The sequence below is a fragment of the Centrocercus urophasianus genome, unplaced genomic scaffold (assembly GCF_019232065.1).
Source record: "Centrocercus urophasianus isolate 14NV4802_14NV808 unplaced genomic scaffold, USGS_Curo_1.0 seq_19, whole genome shotgun sequence".
NCBI classification, from domain to species: Eukaryota; Metazoa; Chordata; class Aves; order Galliformes; family Phasianidae; genus Centrocercus; species Centrocercus urophasianus.
In genome coordinates this window covers 20664855-20686335 of record NW_024884744.1, presented here as the reverse complement: position 1 = coordinate 20686335, position 21481 = coordinate 20664855, and the positions used below count along the sequence as shown (strand labels likewise).

At 41.1% G+C, this 21481-nt stretch overlaps 1 protein-coding gene across 2 annotated transcripts in view; it reads left to right on the top strand.

Annotated features, from left to right (window-relative positions):
* Positions 1-820: 820 nt before the first annotated feature.
* Positions 821-21481, top strand: part of STAG1 (stromal antigen 1) — a 128084-nt gene continuing 107423 nt past the window's right edge. The window contains exons 1-3 of one of the 2 annotated variants that reach the window (XM_042820593.1): positions 821-1670; positions 7173-7275; positions 16269-16448. In XM_042820593.1, the coding sequence (XP_042676527.1) occupies positions 1642-1670; positions 7173-7275; positions 16269-16448 (312 nt within the window). In that variant the 5' untranslated portion in view covers positions 821-1641. The remainder of the gene's footprint in view (positions 1671-7172; positions 7276-16268; positions 16449-21481) is intronic. The other variant, XM_042820595.1, reaches the window with a different exon arrangement.

Below are 21481 nucleotides of genomic sequence, written 5' to 3'. Positions count from 1 at the left end.
AAGGGCTCACCTCTTCTCCCTTGGGCTTTCTGTACCCTTAATGCCATGCTTTCTTTTTGACTAAATTATGTCTGAGCAAGCATACATCTGAGTGTGATAGCTAAGCTAAAAAAATCAAGTAATAATAATTAAAAAAAACCAAACAACTCTACATATCAGATGTCCAGAATGCCTCATATGTCTACCGAGAATGCTGCACATGAAATACACAACAGTTTCCTTGAACTTCTTTTGAAATTCCTTTTGAGAAGTGAGGTTGATGCCCTGTATCTTTCCAGATGTAGATAAAAACAAACTGTTGATCCCTGATGGATAGATTTCCTTTCGACAATAGCATATTACGGAATGTGTGTATAAGTACATGAGCTTGTGTGTGCACTAAAGATATTTATTGTGTTTAAAATAAAGGGAACGTACTACTAACTAAGACAGTTATTGCAGTGAAAAAAATGTATTCCTCATGGTGTACACGACATGGTGACACGGTGATGAGATGCTGTAAGAAAAACTGTTGATAGCATAAAGTAGTAAGTGCTGTCAGAAATAGCCATGATGCATAGTGTGCATCTGTGAGTCTAATTGGAACTGTAATAACCAGAGGCAAAGAAGTCTGTTCACGTTGTACAGTTACAATTTTGTTAAATAAATATTGATGTAGTAGGATGCAAATAGTACTTTACATTTTGTACTGTTTTGCTTACACTGGCGCAGTTCTATTTAGATAGTTTGCTGCTTCTGCTTTCATTTAGCACATGTGCCACATTGCCCTGCTATGTAATGGCAGTCAACTCCTTGGTCAGTCTTCTGCTACAGAAATATTACTAGTAGGCCTAGCAATGCCATGCATGCAGTCTGATTTTTTGCTTAAACTTTGGTTTCATCATTAAATATTTCCTATTGCATCTAGATACTTGTCCAGCTTCTGATTTATCTTCTCTGAAGTTCAGCCGTGTGGATCTGTGAGCCTGTTAGTCCGATTTTAGAGGTGTAGTTCAATTAAGGGAATACCATCAGGGTTGTTGTCATGCCTAAATCAGAACTTGTGTGTTTTGCTGTGGGTCTCCTGCCTTTATTCAGAACTAAAACAGGCTGTTTCTTATGAAACCAAACTTTTATCTTTCAAGTTTATTCTGTTGTTCTGTGAAGAGAGAGTAGATTCCTTCAGTCTACATCATGACATGCTTTCTGATTGCTGATGTTCATATAGTTATCTTGTTTATTAACATTTTCTCAGTTCTGTTTGCATTTTTATATTAGTTACAGTAAATGCATATGGGAGGTAACAGAAAATACTTTGTTTAGATTACGCAATAGGAAGCCCTGAAGCAGCAGCTGAAGCAAAATCCTAAGCAGAAATGGAACCACGGAATGCAAGAATATGGTTTTGCTGTCCTGGGGATGCTGGTTCTGAGCTTCAAGTGGACTAATAGCGATCATGCTTCAAACTGAGGGCAGAACTTCTCTTTACAGTGGTTTTCATTCAATGTATGACTGTTCTGGAATCACAACTAACGTTTTTTTTCTCTTTTTTACAGACTGGACTTTGACATTCTTTTCATGACAGAGGTTTCCAAGTAGTTGTCTTGCTATAACTTTGAGAAGAAGTTCTATGTAGCTCTTACTTTCGAGAGTGCTGCAAAAATGATTACTTCAGATTTGCCAGTACTACAGTGAGTATGCACTTCTTTATGTATTTGAATTTCTCAGCTTTCAAAATGCAGAATTGAGCAGGGAGCAGACCGGTGTTCCAGACTTCGTGCGTTGTCATAGCCTGAAAAGCTATAAAACTTAAGGGTTTCCTTTAAAGGGTGGCTCCTTATATGGAGATTTTACTTTGATGCAAAAAGCAAAAACAAGTATTTGCTACTCTTAGGCTTCTAATGTTATAAGATTTCAGAAATAGGAATGGGCTTTTGTCATAATTGAGCACTTCTGCGTATTCCAGGAGGGCACTTTTTCTTTCCGTGAGCTGTATTTATTGTACAAAAAGCCTCTGGCTCCTCTGGTTGAAGCGTGCAAGCAGCGTTCACGTGTTCTGGTCCAGCCGGCCCCGCAGTGCTGCTTCCTCACAGTCCTTTTCCCGCCCTTTTTACAACCCGCCCCCCAGCAGAGCTGCCGGCCGCGCTGATTGGCTGAGCCGCTCCTCACGGAGCTGGCTGCGACCGGCTGCAGTGCCCGCGCCTCCTGAGGCTGCAGCAGTCAGCGATCAGCGGGCGATAATTTGTTGGGAATGGAGAGGTGAACGTGGAAGTTGGCGCTGCATGTCCAACAGCCTTCCTTCTGTGATGGGCCTGACCTCAGATTTAAGTCCCTTTGAAGAATCTGAGTGTTTTGACAAGTGTGAAATTATTTGACCTTAATAATAGTATGCCCAGCACTGCCGTTATCTCCTGTATTTTTAAAGCCATTTCCAGAGAAAAGCCAATCCCTGTGGTGAGCCGGCAGTGGGTGGCTGTGATGGGTACCACCAAGGGGCAGTGTTCCAGGAGATGCTCTCAGTTAAAATTTTCCTGTGTGTGCCATGTTCGAGTAACTGAAATGTGCTGAGGACGGAAAGCTTTTACGTTTTGTCACTGTGATGATGGGAAAGGGATATTCCCATTCCCAGTTCACAAGTCTGCATGGCCCTAAGAAGTGAATGGAGCAGCGTAGAATTTAGAGTTATATAATGCATATTAATAGATTCCATTACTCAGCACCCCAGCTGGGAAGTGTGAGGGACATTTGATAGTGCAGTTCTGCTCAACCCAGAGATGACTGAGGTGGCAGTAAACCACCCATACTGTGCAACTTAAACAACCTAACCAACCTTTAAGGCCGTCCTTTTAGACAAAGAGTTTGAAAGTCGATTTGTTTCGTTAATATACTTTACTTAGGACAGTGTCAGTGACTCCCTCTCAGAATTCTTCCCTTTGAGGGCACACAAAAAGGAGGAATCTTTAGTTTTTCTGGATTCACTGAAATGGCTTCAGAATGTCCTGAAGGCAGAATGCTACGTATCCATCTTTCAGACGTAGCACAGAGCTCTGTCTGGTTTACGTGACCTAGGTGACTGCTGGAAGCCGGGCCTCGGTGGGATGAGTCATGTTTGCTGTGAGGCATGCTCTCAGATTTTGAAGATCAACCATGAGAGCTGATTCATCCATGATTCATGAGCCTGTGCATTTAGCCATTTTTCTTTGGGAATGCTTTTCTTCACGAGGCTGAGGCTGGTGGCAGCAATTACTGGATTTATGTCTGCCAGAACCTTGAGCCACCTCAACAACACAGACAAGGTCTACAGAAGTGTTTTTATTTACTAGAACTGGTATATGAACATAGGTTTTTGGTGTGGTTGTTTCTTTAGTTTTGTTTTAAGGGCATGGTATGAATTACACAGCTAGGGCTTTGTGTAGTAGTAGAAGGAAGGTAAATTTAATTCAGTTGATTTATTTTGCAGAGATTTGAAATTTACTGTGTGATGGAAATATTTTCTTCAGAAGCATGACATAGCAAAGGACTGACGAGTAACCCATTAATTCTTCATTAACACATGATTAGTTTAATTGGCCAGGATTTACAACTTCAGAATAATATCCAGAGTTTCTAGGAGGCATTCTGGAGTTACTGCCAAGTTTTCTAGAATGCCTGTGCCACCACAGAAACCAGAAAGAAAGGCAGAGTATACTTAGGTTCCTTGCAGAGGTTATGACTTCTCTTCCTTACTTTGTTCAGCCTGGTCTTGTAGGTCTCCTCACCTCTGCCAAGTTCTCTCATGTCTCTGCCATGTTCAAGGTGTCTTAGAGAGGAAGAGCTTAGCCTTCAGCACTGCTGCCTTTCCTCTCATGCAGGTCTGCTTAGGCCCACTTTCCATCCCAACAGCTTCAGGAAAGGTAAATGGAAAATTATGGCAAAACCTAGGTTTTTCTCTCAGGTGACGAGTCACACACACACGTGAAGTATAAGGATAGGATAATTCTGGTCTGTTAAGTTGCAGGTGAATGCCACAGGAAAAATCGCTTCCTAGCAGCTCTGAAAGATGTGTAGGGAACGAGAGAGATGGATGCTGGCCAGATGCTCCTCTCAGTAAGTGTTAAAAACCTGACAGAACTGCAAGCAGTTCTGAGATGCTTTGTTCCTCCCCTGAGTTCATAACTAAGAAGAAAGGAACATGGGTGTGTGCATTCAGAGCAGCTATAAGGCTTCGGCAGAAGCGAGAAGCACTTCCTCCCACACACTGAAGGAGCTCTAGGCCTCAGTGCAAGGGCCTTTTTGTGCAGGAGCTGCATGGTTCCAGCAAAACTCCCTGCTTCTGGAAGTACTGCGGGTGTTTGTTTTCATGCTAAGTCAGCCGAGGACTGTAGGTTGTCCTTATCCTGTCACCCCTCTCCATGAACGTGATCTGCTTATTAATTTGTTCACCTGTTACAAGCTTATGCTCCTCTGTGGGAAGAAATATTTTCTCTTCCCCGCTTACTGTTAGGGGGAGATTGATCTTTTTAAAATGTTGAACGTTTGTATTTGAGAACCTTGTCTAGACCACCTTTCTATTAGTGGAGGAAAGTCATAAATTGTCTAACCTATTTTGGACAGTGACTTCAGCATGAGGTATATTGCAGATTTTCAGTGTGCATTGTGTACGTCTAAAAGTAAGACAAAGTGAATCATACCTCGCTGATTTCTTGGGCCTCTCCAAAAAAGCTTCCAGCAAATGAGAGGTGTTTCGACAGGAGAATCAGAGAAGCGTGCTTATCAGGTTTGAGACAGAGCTCTGCTGAAAAGTGAAAAGGTTAGTAATAATTCAAATGTTCATTTCATACATAGAGCTCTGAAGTGATTGCTAAACACTCAGGTCTCAATAGATGGAGTTAGATCCAGACACTGGTGTAGCAAAATGAAGATGTCCATGGACTGGGTGCATGCAAAACAGTAGCGTGGTTTGATTTATTTCCTTCCATAACTCAGCATTTCGGGGAAGTGGTAGAGCCATTTGTCATGGCAGACTGCTGAATCTGGTTTTAATGGAGAAAAATATTTGTCTTGATGACTTTAGGTGTGTGGTTTTGTAAGCTAACGAAGTTACAGCATTTCCACAGAGCTGCGGTATTGTTTGGACCACCCCATGCCTGACACATTTTTGTTAGGGTTCTGTGGATGAGAGCAGCTGTTTTTTTCTACACAGAGCAAGAGTGAATGGCTTTAATTTATCTGCAGCCACAGAATGCAGCAGATATTTCTATGCATGTTCCTCACTTCTGAATTCAGAAGTTATTAAAAAAAAAAAGCTGTCATCGTGAGGCAAATGCATGTTTTACACATTGAGTTGTAGCATGTGCAGAGCCTGGATACATCCGTCCATGTAGGCATTGTTTTCATCTGCTGGGTTGGTTTTCATCATTGTGAAGCTGTTTAACCAAGTCATTTTGAACTGTTGTTGGGTTTCACTGATTATTTTTTTTTCCTTCATTTGGTTTCACTTATTTTTCAAATTCATATCTCGATGTTGAGTTTTTCAGGTGTCCTGCTTAAGGAGCAGACAAGTTAATTCTCTAGTTCCATCACACCTAAGCTTCAGTTTAAGTTGTAGAAATACTGCCATAAAAACATGCAGTCTGCAAACTAGAATGTGCTTGGATACAGTTGGTATTGAATGTGGGCACGTGCATTTCTGGGGTACATAGACTACTGCAGGGTAGTCCATCAGCAGTGCTGTCAGGAAAGCAGATTGCTGTGTCTTCTTCTGTGTTCCAACTTTTGTAAACGCACACTGCATGGTGTTCCTGTGCTTGTAAACTGGAAAAGGTCAGAAAATAATTCCTCAAAATACTAGAATTTCAGCATAGTTCCACAAAATCATCTGTGTTAGAGGAGGCATATGCTAATTCAGGGGAATGCACTAATTTCAGTCAAGACAAGTGTCAAAGATTCCTGATTCTGATGTAGTGATATTTGCATCTTTCTGCATTACTGAATAGCTTTCTTGGTGATGCAGCAAATTTCTGAGGTGTTCCTGATTCAAGCAAACAAATGAACAGAAATCACTGACAGCGTGGAGGTCTTAGCTTCTCAGTTTCCACAAACCAGATCACTAATGCCTTTCATATTGGAGGGTTTATAATTTAATGGGATAGATGTGATTTTTTTCCCCCTTCCCTCCATACGAGTTTTACTGCAGTTTAACTGCCTTCACTTCAAGGAAATTACACTGCCTTTAAGGAAGGCTGTGATTAGAACTAGACTTGACCCAGCTTTGAACAACCGAGGACATTGCTGCAGGTATTCTTTCACTTGTGGAGATGTCATGCACTGCTGGTCTTGCAAAGAACAATGCACATCATTCACAGGTGGTTTTGGTTGTGGGTTTGTCTTGGGCAAAACGTAACGTTGGAACAAGACTTAAAAGCTGAGTTTGTTCAAGCAGCCAGGTCTGTTTTAAAGGGAGGTACGTGTGGGCCTGGCTTGTAGGGGGAAAGAGGAGGAATTGGAGGTAATGAATGTTTCTCCCTATTGAGTATGGCCTTAGTCTAAACCAGGAATTGCTACAATTATTATGGGCTTCTCTGCTGATAATCTGAGCTTTGTGAGGTTTCTTTTGTTTGTTTTTTGTTATTACTGCACAAGTGGAAGCATTTTCCTAGCTGCAAGGATCTTCAATGATTTAAGATTGAAGTGAGTCCTCTGGTTTGTGCCTCGTGGTCACTGTTAATCCGTTTTTATTAACAGCTGCACAATGGCGTTGTCTTCAAGCGTGACTAAAAACAGGATTTAACCCTAGTGGGACTTTGTGCAACTGCCCTAATGCTGTGGTAGCCAGATCAGGTGCCTGATTGGTTTCTCTCTAACCTTAAAAGCAGCTCAAAAATACTTAAGAAAGCTGATACTAGTGAATATACGTAGGATGGGTATGTTGACAATATGCCGCTTGATATAGTGAGTTTTTGAAGTGCAACTTGATTTCAAAAGAAGCTACTAATTTAAAGAAGTTTCAGTCTATAAAATGACATTCCAGCCCATAAAAAGGTAAGGACTTTTGCCAGGGGTGGCATTGCTTGGTTCCTTAGTTTGCAGAATAAATGTGGCAAGCCTTTTAATGCTTTTTTTTCCTGATTTAGGACTAAAAATTTAATCAGTCAGTTATAGATTACTTGTTGATTTCAAATCATTTTCATTTATCTAGTATTTTTCCCCCCTAGGGATTCTACAAATGAAACTACTGCACATTCAGATGCTGGCAGTGAGCTTGAAGAAACAGAAGTCAAAGGAAAAAGAAAAAGGGGCCGTCCTGGCAGGCCTCCAGTATGTGTAATTTAGTTTTATTTTGTTATGCATCTATCTAAAATTGACTGCAAACTGTTTTTCATCTAATCGTCTTGTGGTCACATAAATAGGCTTTTAATGAGCCCTATGTCAAACTATGAAGACTTGTAGTATGAAGTATTTATCAGGTTGAAATACAAGTGTTTGAAGTAATTAAAAAGGGACATAAAAATGAGTTCATACAGCTTTTTAAAATTTACTAGCTCTGTACTGTTTTGTTGCTGTCATGTTACAACATTCTTCCAGACCTGAGCAGAGTCTCACTGAACACAACCACTTTGTCTAGAAAGTTGTAATGATTTTTTTTTCAAGTGACAAATGACAGCTGAGCCATGTTCTTAGGAACTGATCATCTCTTGGTGTGAATGGAATAGCTTCAGCATAGTACTAACAGTGTCTCACAAGATCAATTAATGCATCTTAAAAAATCATATAATTGGCACACCTGATGTTCTGCATATCAGTAGGGAGCTTTGACTTCTTATCTAACATACAACCATAGTTAACCCATGATTTTGCTGTCTGCTGTGTAAGATTTGCTAACAGACTGCTTTTCTTAGCTGTGTTTGCCCATTTCTGGCCCATAAATGGGAAGATGCAGAAACAAATCTCTATCACACAGTGTTAAGGCAGGTTGGTCTTGTATTTTCATTTCTTTTACAAATTACTACCCAGCTTATTAAGAATGACTGAAGTTCTGTTGTGTCCTGTGCTCTTTTTCTTTTGGAAGTTCAAGGCCACGTGATGCAGTTCTCCTGTTTGACATCACCTGAAATACACAGTGTGGAATGAGATTTTTGGTGGGAAGTTCTGTGTTTGCTATTAATTGTTTTGATTCTCCTCTTAGTGTTTGCCTCCAGGTTCGCCCCTAAATACAGTGCTGAGAGACTGAGATTTTGTTTTCCTTCTTATCCTAGGAGCATCCACCCTAAATCTAATCCCTAACCATAGCTAGTGAGGCTGTGGGCATGGACAGAAGCATGTGTTTCTCTCTAGTATGCAGACAAAGCATACTGGCTTTCAGTTTGCATTCCAGTTTCTGGAGTTCATGAGCCAAGATTTTAGGTCCTGGGCTTTTCTTGGCAAGTCTTCCTGAAGGTTTTTGGGTAGTCTTTTCTGTGAGGCTATGTATTTTCCATCAGATAGATAAGCTTACCTTATCTTAACAAGAAAGATGTAAAGAGAAGAAATCGTCTGTTTACACAGCCTGCAAGAAAAGAGTGAAATGAGAAATTCTTAATGTTTCATTAGTGAATGTATCTGTTATTAGATTGCAATTAAAAACAAAACAAAGCAAAACAAAAAGCTTGGTGCAACCTGATTGCTAACCCAGAAGGCTGTCAGTCTGTGAATTGAAGGTAGAACAACACTGCTATTATTATATTCCCCTTTCATATTGAGTGGAAGAGAGAGGTGAATGTTATAAAATGTATTCCTCATCCCTCTGTTTGAGCATATCAGTAACTCCTGTGAGAACATTTACTGAAGCACTCCTGCTTCAGGTTTCTACAGGAGCATTTGCTTATGTATAGAGCAACCCCCAGTGTTAAGCATGCAAGTGTTGAAAAAGCTCTTCTTCAGCTCTCTTGATGCGGAGGACCAAGAAGCTGTGAAAGGGTCACCTTTATGTTTTCTAGAAATTAAAAAGAAAAAGCAAATCTAGTTTTCAAAACCAAGGAAGACAATAGAAAATAAGTAGTTTTTGTAATTCCTGTTTTCCAAAATTGGACTTCTTTGCATAAGTCTGATTTCTTGACTCCTTTCTACCCCTAACCCAAAATCACAAGGAAAATACACTGGGACTGGAAGGGGTTCAGAGAGGAGTGCAGTGATGAGCAGTCATGGAGTCACTGGAGTGGGAGTGACTTTGTGAGGCTCTGTTCTGACCTGCTCAAAGCACAGCCAGCTTTGGGATCAGAGCATGTCACGCAGAGCTTTTGCAGTCTGGTTCTGAAAACCTTGAGGGCTGGGTAGTATACGCCCTCTCTAAGCAATTTGTTTCGTTGCTTGACTTTTCTGCTGCAAAAAAGCTTTTTCTTTTTGCTTGATGAGAACCTTTCTTGCTTCAGTTCTTGACTGTTGTCGCTTGTCTTCCCACTGAATGCTGTTGCAATAAAAGCCCCATTGGGGAAGTGTTCCCAGCCCCTGTCTGTGCTGGGCCAGAACCAGTCACAGTATTCCAGATACAGGCTAACAAGTGCTGAGTGGGAGAGGATAATCCACCTCCTTGATGTACTGGCTGTGTTACATTAGTGCAGGCTAGGCTGCTGATGACTTGTAGTGCCAGGACACCCCGCTGTCTACCATGACTCTGGTGGTATTTTCCACAGAATAAAGGCCCAACTAGCCCACAGCCTGTAGGTGCAGGGATTTGTTGCTCTGCCATGGGACAGGTCTTTGTCCATTTTGAAATGGGAGTGTCCTGTTAGCCTAGTCCTCCAGCTGCCCACAGCAGTCTTGCCCTTGATAACACTGAGTGGTTGCCGTGTCGATTTCATGTTGTCTGCACACCTGACAGAAACCCATTTTCTCCCCTCTTTGGCTGTCTGATAAAGATGTGGAATAAGACACATTCCAGTGTAATCTTCCTTCATACCCTTACAGCCAGTAGAGACTGACATGTTACCCCTGTCCTCTGAGTTCAGCCATTTCTCCAGCCATCTAATTCTGTTGTCTGCCCATCTGGATCACAACTTCCCAATCTACATACAATTCTGTGATTCTGTGATCTGCATAGAAGAATACTGTGAGAAATTGTGGAAATCGTGGCTAAAATTGATGAATAACTTTTACTGCTTTTCCCTCACCACAAATTTTCTGAGTTTTTGTGATGGCTTGAGACAAAATGTTTGTGTTTGGATCCACAATGGCACCTTGCCTGCACAGTTCATACTGCAGCAATGGAAAGGAACAAATAAGCATCTTCTACAGAAAATGACTGAAAAGGAGAAAGCCACACAGTCTCTGATATCTTTAAGGAGAAATGCAAACTCCTTTGAAAGACTAGTTCCAGGCATTTAAATTTATAACATTATTTGATATTGAAAATCATGGCCTTAGTAATTGAGATATTGGTTTTGCAAACGCTGGATGTTCGCTTTCCTCCTCCTCCCTGTGGCCTCATCCCTGCTGCCATCCTGCCTGGATTGCACAGCTGAATTGTCTGACACAGGAGGTGTGGCTCCCCAGCTCCTCCATCTGCTCGCATCACTTGTAGTTCCTCCACAGCTACCACCTATCTTTAGTCTTAAATGTGTCACAGATTACAGTATTTAGAGCTATTCTGCTCAACTGGTATCTAGATGTTTTGTTTTTCATTTCTCTTACAGACCTAAAGAAAGGCTTTGTGCCCAAAGATAATTATTGTTTCAGTATTTTTTTCCTCTAACTAAAATATTATGGTCTAATAAGAATTAATCTCTTCTCAGAAATGCTGACTTGCTTACATCCTTTAGGTCATTGCAGCTATGGTGGCACGTCTGCCATAAGCATATTTGGAAAGAAAGTTTACTCTTCTGTGCTGTTCTGTTACAGAGCTGTGTGCACAATGTACTCAATCAAAAAAACCCATACACGTATTTACCTTAATAAGATTTTAGCTGTGGGGTTGTAGAATTGATTTCACATTTTATCAGAAAGACAGACTGGTGTTTTATTTCCAGCCTTCTTTTTCCAGAAAGACATTTTCTCATTGCAGCTGGGACACTTCTGTAAGTGATAGAGATCATTTAAATAATTTACCATTGGTAACACAGATTTTTTCGATTCCTAGAAAGCCTTAATACTTGGGGGAAGCCTTCCTTTCTGAAAGGGCTGCTTTCCATGTTGCTCCCCCAGTTCTCTAGAGACAGTTCTAAAGAGGTACTGGGTAGAGTCCAAACTGACTGATGAAGAGATTAATCATATAGATCTGGTGATTAATCTGGCTGCACTGAACTCATGCAGTGAACCTGGCAGGAGTTGCACCATGTTCTGTCCCAGCACTGGTGTGGCTGAGGCAGGCCTCCCCTGGGCCATGTGCTCTTCTGAACAGCCTGGCTGTAGAGCAGATGCTTAGGATCAATTGACTGCGTTGGGTGACTCTGTCCGGTCAGTGGCTGTGTGTTGGTGTGTGTGTTCACATAGAGCTGTGTGTGAGATACCCAACGAGGTGTACGTTCAGTAAATTGTGTGCTGTGTGTATAAGGAGTTCTCTGGTTGGAGCTGCTGAGCTAAAATATGCCTTTTCTGTACGCTGCATTATTGAAATTGGATGCTCTCTTCTAGGTAGGGGATTTGAAACCCCAGTGAAGCTTTCACATTAGTGAGCTCAGGCTCAGATCAGTTATTCATTTATCCGCTGTTTTTGCCTCCTCTCTTGGATCAGAGATGTCTTACAGAGTTGTTTAATTTCAGTTGCCATGCTTTATATTAACCTACCTGGCCTTACCTCCCCAGGATCTCAGAATTGCACGGCTTAAACCTCAGCTCTTAGAGGACTAAGGGAATGAGAGAGGATTGGGTTTTAAAGGTTTTCAGCTATTGTATTTTGAAATGGGAGGAGGTAGAGATTGGCTTGTTTGGAGGATAAGAAGAAAAGTCAGTCTGTTCCAGGGGTGGCAATTCTGAGATCTCTGCTGGTGTGTTTCTCATCTCATAGTCCTGGAGGCTGCTGCATGCTGTTCTTCAGCTTCTCTCCTCGTGTTTCTTTTTAAGGTAAGATGAAGCAAAGCACTTTGGATGCTTTTGTTCCCAGCACAGACTGTATGGTTTTGCTTTCAGGTACTTTTGTATTTATTTCTTTTGGTGTGGAGGAGACAGACTGCGGTACCTTATATTTGCTTTCATATGTGAGATTTTCAATTGGTCTCATGTCTGGATGATAAATATTTTAGGGAATTGAGTTTTCCTCCTAGTTCCAAATCACATGCGTCCCAATTGACAGGAGGCAGAAATCCTCTTGGAAGAATTTAATGGTGGATTTGTGCTTTAGTGTGACATCCATCACTGCCCCGTTTCATCTTGCTGACCTGATATTTTACGTCTGTCCCTTAAAACTGGAGTTGAGTCTTTGTGCGTGTCGTGCAGCTGTGCGTGAAGCAGCTGTTAGCAGTCCTGTATCTTGTCTTTATTTGCAGGATGAGGTTTTTCAAATAGGAGCACCTTGTTTGTTTCTGTGATGAAGTTCAAAGGACCGACTCCAATAACTTCCACCTGGATAGCTAGATAGGTAGATAGGTAGATAGGCTTCTTTCTATAAGGATTCATTCAGAAAGAGCTCAAACCAGATACTCTTTTGCTGAACAGTGTTAAGCAAAGTTTCTCAAGACGATGATGCCTTTGAGAGGCAAGTTCTTCTGTCTTGCTCAGGTGGAGGGTTAAAAAACTTCTGTCTTAAGAAATGGGATGTTACTTTAAATTACTTGTGGTGTGAGTGCACATATAGGCTGTCACTGGGGGCAGTGGAATTAATGACCTGTAATTCTTCTAGTGTCTATTTCTTCTTGAAGTATTTCCCATCAGTTTGGGCAACATTAATGGAAAATGCCAAGCTGTTTTATTTTCTTATTTTATTTAGTGAACTCTATTGCTTGTTAACTCTATAACTTGTTCATTCAAGTGTGAGTCACATTTTTTCCCTTCAGAATCGTTTTAAAGACACGAAAGGGAAAACATTAGGTTATTTATTACAGAATTCTTAATTTTCACAATGTTAGTCTAGTTACAGTTAAGGATTTTGCTTCTTGTTTGCCCTTAGTCTAAGCTATAAAGCAACAGCTGAGCCTGGGGTCAGTGGTAAGACCATTTCAGAGTTTTTCTGGCATGTTCTGGAATTCCTACATTTCGTAATGCTTACGTGGTTTAATTCTCAGCCCTGTTTGCTGCTAGTTTAGCCTAATGCACAAATCCAAAAGAGTAAGTAATAACTTCTGTTTTCATATGACTGTACTTTGGAGGCTTTCGTGTATTTGAGGCTGATGTCTGTGACAGCATTTGTCAGAACATTTTTCTGATTTTGAACGTGAGCAGAGTCATTTCTACTGAATTCTGTGAGACTGAAACTCATGTGTAGTGATTACTTCTGTGGAATAATGGCGTAACAGGGTAAAGTATTTTGTGTATAGGTTGAGCTTAGAATTGGTTTTGGAATAGTTTAGAAAAGAAAAAGTTAGAGAAGTCTCTCTTTGGTCTTGGTGGGGTGACCCCAGTTCCCATCTCAGGCAGCACACTGTTCTGGCCTTCCCACCAGTCTGACTCCATGCACCCGGGTCTCAGAGTGAAAGCACAGCTTTGGCTGTTGCAGCCTCGTGCCCCCATGCAGCGCCTTTGTGAGGTTAAGCCTCAAGCTTCCTTTCCTTGCACTACTTCTTTGTCTCTCCCTCTGGATGCCCTGGCTCACGTCATCAGCGTCCTGCTTTGTCTCTGCAGCAGATACCTGCACTAAGGAGGATTACAAATGTATTTAGATACAGAGCAGCCATCCAGCTTGCCTTTTCCATATTCAGGGATTCCTATTCCCTATTCAGGGATCCCTCTCATTAACAGAAGAAAAGTCAATCTTTTTGAGCCTAGAAAATGAAGCCACTTCAGGATTCTGACAGACTGATGCTTAAAATGAAAAACAGGCAAACCACCACGGGTGACTGTCAAGTTAAGAGGCTTTAGGTAGAAAGCAGCAATTTCGGGCATTTCAAGGTGCTGAAACAGTAGGTGAGATGGGGCACACAGTAACTGCTGTTGTTGCTCCCATTAGAAAGCACAGGAATCTTTTTCCTGTATCTTGATGATTGTTTGGTGGATCCTGAGGAGAGTGGACTTGATACAAACTTATTGCTGTCAAATCTCAAGAAATGTCACGTTATGCTTGTAAGAGGTACCCAGGTTTACTGGAGCCCGACTCATCCTTGGTGGGGGCTGGTGCTGTGTGGAAGCTCTTGATGGCATTTGAGGACTTTGTTTTTTGGGTTGAGCTGAAGGCCCACCCTAACCTGTGAAAGCATGTCTCTCTTTTGAGATGCAGGACTACCTGTGCTTCACATTCTTGGTGTGTGCATTTCACATCCATCTCCTACTGTTTTCCCTTAGTCCTTGCAGGATTTAACATCACTCTTTTCAATTTCATGTTGAGAGGAGCTGAGTATAGAGGGGCCATGTTCTGGCTTATGTTAGCATCTGTGGAGGGCATCAACTTGCCTTCCTGCTTTCTTTTAGCAGTACTTCTAGCTAGATCATATGCTTATGGCTTTCTGTCACCCAGATTGAGTAAGCATGTGGATTGTACATTCTGGAATGGAATCATAGAGTGTTTTAGTTTGGAAGGGTCCTTAAAGACCAGCCAGTTCCAAACCCCTGCCACGAGCAGAGACAACTCCCACTGGGTCAGGTTGCCTGGTCTCCATCCAACTGAGCCTTGAACACCTGCAGGGATGGGGCATCCACCACCCTCAGCAATCTGTGCCAGGGCCTTGCCACTTTCATAAAGCATTTCTTCAGATCATCTAATCGGTACCTGAACCAAACTACTTTTACTTCTTCACTCTTATTAAACAGTGGTAGTGTGTCTCTTCAGAGCTTGGTAGATCTCAAACATTAAGTGTATTTATAGCTTTCTTGTAGATAAAGGAAACTTTGCAAAAAAAAAAAAAAAAAAAAAATTGGGAGAGATCTCTTTTTCTTCTAATCATAAATGCAGAGAAGAAGTTTTTCATAGATATTCTGCCATTATTTTAAGCTTTCTATCTTGCATTTGTATGCAAGGCCTTAACTGACTGTTGTCAAGAAGCAGTTGCACTATTCCTCGCCCTTTTCTCTCTGTCCCCACCAGTGGTGATCCCTTTTAAAGGAGAAGGCTAGCCTACAGCTCTGTCTTCTACCAGCTCTATTCCAGAAATGAGATTCCTTTCCTTTCATCCTGGAAGATGCAACTAAAAACGCTGACTTCATGCTCTTTACTAAAAGCTTTACTGGAAACTGGGTGCCTGTATATTCAAGGTAAATGGTACTGTGACAGTATTGTCCTCAGTACAATTTTAGAGTTGCTTGCATGTTGTTTTCTATAACAGTATTCCTCAAAAGGCTGCATTGTTCTGTGGCAGATGGCAGTTTTTGCTTTTGCCTGCCTCACAGTAGGGAGAAAGAGAAGATTCACACATGAGATTGTAGCAGGAATCTTAATTTTTTTCCCCCCAGAAACTGATTTTTTGCATGAGATGAAAAATTCAAACAGTTCACTACGTGACCCATCACAAATGGGATCTACAACAGCTGATTGTGAGCTCAAAAAATCTATTAAACAATTCATGTTTACAGGGAAGAGGTTCTACTCAGAATTCTGAAGCAGGAAAGGAGGGGCTTTGATGATGATCTGCCAAATCCGGCTGTAAATTTCATTATTTAATTTTATCGGAGCTGAAGTGTTGTGTCTTCATTGCACTGTTTTTCATTAAAGTTGTATAACTGCTTAGGGAAAATGACTGTTAACATGACAAGTATCTGTGTAATAAATTATTTGTTGTTTTCCAAAAGTCCTCATTCTGAAAGTTTACGTTGTATGCCAGCATAAAACACTTCTACTGTCCTGTCTGCAATTTGCTGCCATTTATCTAGTTTGAGTTATGCTGTCAACTGTCTGTTTGTTTTGATTAAGACTAATGTGGATGTTGACGTGAACTGATGCTTAAAAACTGGGAATTCAGTGGTTTGGAATTCCTTGGCTTGACAGTGGCTTTTAGATTATTTCTCAACAGCTGCTGATGATGGAAAATATACATTCCTGACTGAGTAAAGCCCTGAATTTCGTAGCTGACTTTGCTTTGACCTTGCAGGAGATAAGACTGGAGACCAGAGATCCGTTTTAGCCTGGCTTGTTCTGTGATGTTCGTGTGTATTTATGCGTGTGAGTGAACACGTGTGTGTAGTGTCTCTCTGTGATGTATAAGGATACTTCGAGTGATGTCAGATCTCATAGCTATAATAAATTTTTCGTTCTGCTGGTTTTCTTTGCCCAGTCTGCCACTAAGAAACCTCGGAAGTCTCCAGGAGACAAAGGTCGTTCTGAATCTGGAGCCAGAGGAGCAAGTCGTGGAAGAGCTAATGGCCACCCTCAGCAGAATGGAGAAGGAGACCCCGTCACTTTGTTTGAGGTGGTTAAGCTGGGGAAGAGTGCCATGCAGGTAAAATACCTAACTGTGTCATACCTTCAGATTGCAGGGCATCCTGGCTGTAAGAGTTTGACCTAAGCCATGCTTTTGTAAACACTTGGATTTTTTTCATAAGCTGTATTGGTCCAATAAACTTTCATGTTTAACGTTATCTTAGTCTGTATCTGATAAGGAGCAGTGAGCTGTGTTGGAGCTGGGGCTGTTATGCTTCTGAAAGACAGGTGGCAGTTCAGAAAGTCGTTAGTTGAATTCACAAATATTTTGTTAAATGCTTTTGAGCTGAAAATGCATGTTGCTATTAAGCAGTCCATTTAACCTGTGGTATGTTTTGCAGGAAGACAAAGTATAAAATGATACTTCTGTTGGATACAAAGCTTTTTGTTTTCCTGTTTGGCTTTTTTTTTCCAAATAGCTGCTGTCACGCTTTTGAGTACTTGCATCCCTCTTGCTGTCTCCACCAGAACTACAGAATAGAGCTAAGCTAGTTGCCTCCACTTCCTCTCTAACTGAGGAGCAAAGATTGACACACCCTGAAGGCAATTTTTTTACTCCAAGATGAATATCTAAGGCAGCTCTTTTGAAATGCCTCCAGAAAAGTTTCGTAGGTCTCTATGTTTTGATCTGAGGTCTTAAAGTTATTTATTAGCCTAGATGAGGCCCATCTGAAGAACCTCTATAGGTGATTGCTTTGTGTTTGTATGGTTGTAGTAACTTGGTGTGCTTCAGCTATTTCTTTTTGGCATGCAAAGGAGGAATGGTGGGCCCAGAATACTGATAACCCATTGCTGTTAAAAGCCAACAGCAGTTACTGCTGAAGGGTTGTGTAAGAAGACGTCCTTTATTTTGCATTTCAACAAAATGGGTCCCATGCGGCATCAACATCAGTTGGTGTGTTTTGATTTTGTGAGAGAAACTGTAAATTAGGAAAGTGAGGCTCAAAATCACAGTCATTATGTTTAGCCTTCCACATGCATGAAAGCTATGGAATGTTTTCTCTGGATTTCAAATCTGTGATGTAGAATGTTGTTCCTGTTACACAGGATCGTCCCTTGTCTAGTAGGTGAAGACAGAACAAATTTACTCCTAACAAAACTACAGGTTCTGTGTGCCCCTCCTTCCTACATGTTTTACATTGAGGCTTCCAACTCGCTTGGATTTCAATGCTTTTTCAAATTTTGTTTTTGGCAGGATTTGAGGAAACATCTGGAGTCTATTTTCTGGTTTTACTGCAGTACTGAACATACATTCTGCTTTACGTAGTGTGTTTGTCTTAGAGTTACTGATATTTGCAGGAGCCAAACGAGAAGTAGTGAGCGACTGCTTTGATGTTTGATGACACTGTGTGTGTGGGACTGCCTGATACATTTTCTCTATTTCAAAGAAGTCTTCCTCAAATTAAATTCTAGAAAGAAATCACTTGTGTGTTTGTATTAAGAAACCTTTGGAATTCAAATACAAAGGAACTGTTTTGAGAAATGCAATGGTTGTGTAAAAATATACGAGGGGTGTGTTTATGTGCATGTGCTCATGTGCTTAAAACATGCTCAGCCTGTGTCTGATACGCATGAGAGAGAAGTAGGTGGAGCATCTGAAGCTGTTCCTATGAGTGAACAAAAAGCAGAGGAGTAGGCAGGTTTGTCTGAAGGCACAGAGCACCGATGCCCCACACTTCAGGGCAGCATCAGGAACTCTGATGCTAATTTCAAGAGTGTGTCACTTGTGTCCCTTCCCAGATTTGCTATTGATTAAAAAAAAATTCCAAAAATAGTAATAATACCAAATGCTACAGTGGGGGAGAGGATGCAATTATGATGGGATTAGATTATTTTTACTTGGAGTTCCTGGATAATAATGCCACGTGAAACAAAGGTAATAGTTGAGGGATTTTATGAAACAATGAGGAATGCTCAGCTTTTTTTTTTTTTAGCTCACAGTTTTGATGCAGGTTTTAGTTGTGGATTTTTTAGCAATTTGTCAGTATTGTCAATTGTCAGAGAAATGACATGAATTTGCATTTGTCAGAGCCTATTATTTACTGCTATTTAATTATTTTTCTGTAATATGAGCCTGCCTTTATTGTAGTGCTCTTAGCTTTGCTTCCAGCAATGGAAAACAGAAAAAAATCAATTAATATAGTTTCAAATTACATGGGAATTTTACTTCGCGTGCTTTAATTTCTGATCTGTCTGCTCCAGCTGTTTGCTCTCAGGATGTATTTTAGTTGGTAGATTTTTCTGGCTTAGTATTGCCAGCTCCTGGAAGTCTAGCTGAGGAGTTGTATTCAGTTCCACTTGATTTTTTTCCTCTGTTTTGGTTCTCATTGCAAGCTTACTGCCCTTTGGTTCTTCCAGGGAAGCAAAGTTGTGTTAATATTTTGTTTTCCAAGCGCGTACCACTTCAGAGGTGCTCTTGGCCAATGGATCTTTGCCTCTTTCATGAAGTGTTAGCTGTATCCATCCATCACATTCTCATTTGAACTCTGTGAATGGATTTGATACCCACGTTAGCCTGGTACTGGGTTGCTGGTATTGGTTTTGGTTTTTAGCCCTGGTATCATTAATTGCTTCAGAAGCTGGCAATTCTCTTTGTATGCAGTGCAGTATGACCTTACTGCTTTCTGATGGTACGTTGCTTTGATCCAGTAAAACTGTTCCTAGAGCTGTTTATGCACACGTTTTTCTTTCTTATGCAAATATGACACTTTCCTGCTTTTCATCATTTGACTCTTTTCTTTACCTTGAATGCTGGGTGCAGATATATCCACTGTATTTCCCCACCCTTAAATTCTGTAGGCCGAAAAGACCGCCTCATCATTTCTCATGTTAAACTGTCTGAGCTCCCACTGGTGGGAGTGAAGGCCGTGGATTAATGCCCACCAGCAGCACAGCTGAGCCCCACTGTGCAGGCTGACCTGTGGCTGAAGATTTCCTGGGCACTTCTGCACTGCTCTCTGACCCGGCATGAAGCCAATGCTGAGCATGTGCTCATCTCACGTGTTGTTTAGACTGCAAGCTGAACATTTCTTATGGGTCAGTTATGTCCAGTTAGCAGTAATGAAGTTTATGCTTCTGTGTTGGTCAACCCAGGTGTGGAGGCATTTTGCTTTTGTGTGTACAGAGGAGATCTGTGCCTCTCCCAGAAAACCAGAGATAATCAGCAGTAATCAAACAGGGCATTTGGTAGCAAAACATAAACAGATCCGTGCTGAGATCATATTGTGTGCACTGCCACTTACCCTTATCTGGAGTGAACTGCAAACATCAGGTTAATGTTGATATTTGAAATATTTGAGCCCCCTGCTTATATGTTGGTGTTGAGTAGTGATGGTTCAGAGTAAAACATCTCCATTGAGTGCCACTGTGTGTATGTTTTAGGCTTTGTATCCCAAGGAATTTTAGTATGTTGAAATGGAATTGTCATGGTGCTTCTAGCTCTGTGCTTACAGTAGGGCCAGTGCCAGAGCCTGTGCAGCATTACCAGCTGCTTCCCAGCACATTCAGCATCCAGATGAAGCTTTGCTTTGCTTTCTTCTCCCCTCCCTGAAATCTAGTCACACAGTTATTTTAATTGCATAATTATTATGCAGTGTAATCTCTGTGATCCTTAGACCTCTCAGTGGCTCTAGTTAAGAGCAGTTGTTGTCTGCCCGCTTCCATTTTCATACACTGAGGCTGCTGTGGATCAGATCTGTCCCACCTTCTCTCCCACCCACAGCTGGTGTATTTTACACTTTTCTGGTGTATTTGGTAGTCACACAGAGGTAGATACGTGGCACTGGGATGGATATTTCTCAGCTGGATCGGCTCTCTGATTCAGCTCATCTCTGGCAGCAGCTCAGAATTATTCTGGGTTAAAATGGTTGTATAGCCATGGTCATATCTACCTGATTCAGGAGTTGTGTTCTGCATACACACCTCGTTACTTGAGCTTAAAAACATAAACATTCTAGCTCTGACTGGATCATCTCATAAGTCCAATATCCTGTCACTGGCAAAGGCAAATAAGAAAGGATGATTAGACATCAAAACACATTTTGGGAATTCTCCCTACCTCAGACTGTTTGCAGCTCAGAGTGAATGTCCTTTCTGTGTTTACAGTAGCCTTAATGGCTTTTTTCTCCCTGAATTCTACCAGAAGTCCTCTTCAGTGCGTAGTGTCACTGCATCTACCATGACTGTTTCAGGAAGTCAAGGTTTTCCATAAGGTTTAACAGCATACAAACTTTAGGATGTTAAGTATTATTCCTGCTCTTTGTGTTGAAAGCATGGTTTGTTAGTCTTTTGCTGTATTGTAACAGTGCTGTGTTCTCTTGAAGAATGGATAATGACCTGGGATAATGACCTGGTATTTTACCAAACAGCCTCAGAAACTCCTAAGGAGTTTTAAGTAGATGTTCTCTAAAGTTTACAGAATAAAATGACTACAACTATTATTGTCATTTTAAATAGTATTTAGTTTTGATTCTGCTAGATGGATTTTTCTGCAACCTCATCTTGGTTTGCTTTAGATATATGCTGCTGGCTTAAAAGGAAGAATCTGAACCAGGTACATGCTCTCATGCTTGCTGTGCTAGCAACAGTTTAGCTGCCAAATTAAACATCAGTTAAGTGAAGATGCATCCCTTAATACCAAATAACTTTTTTCTGCAGTCATACAGTACTTCTTTTCCCTTGTGTAATTCACAGTTGATGATTTTGCAACTAAGGTGAGCTTACAGTGCAGTGTGCAAAGACCTGAGAATGCCCACTGTGGTTAAAGCCAGATGAATTTTTTGCTCTCTGGAATGTCAGCCTTTTTTAGAGTATCTGAGCTGATATGTGAACTTTTCCAAATAACATTAGCAAAAGAAATTGAAGCATGGTTTTTAATGATTCTCGTATTGGAATAACTGATTTTGTTTCTGTGCTCCTCTAGTGATTTTCAAATCTCATGCACAGCCATCGGAATCATTTGTGCCCATGAATGGTCCAATTTAAACAGGCAGAGCCCTTTAGAAATTGTGTAATATATAAATGGTGAGAGATCAGCTGCACAAAGTCTGTATC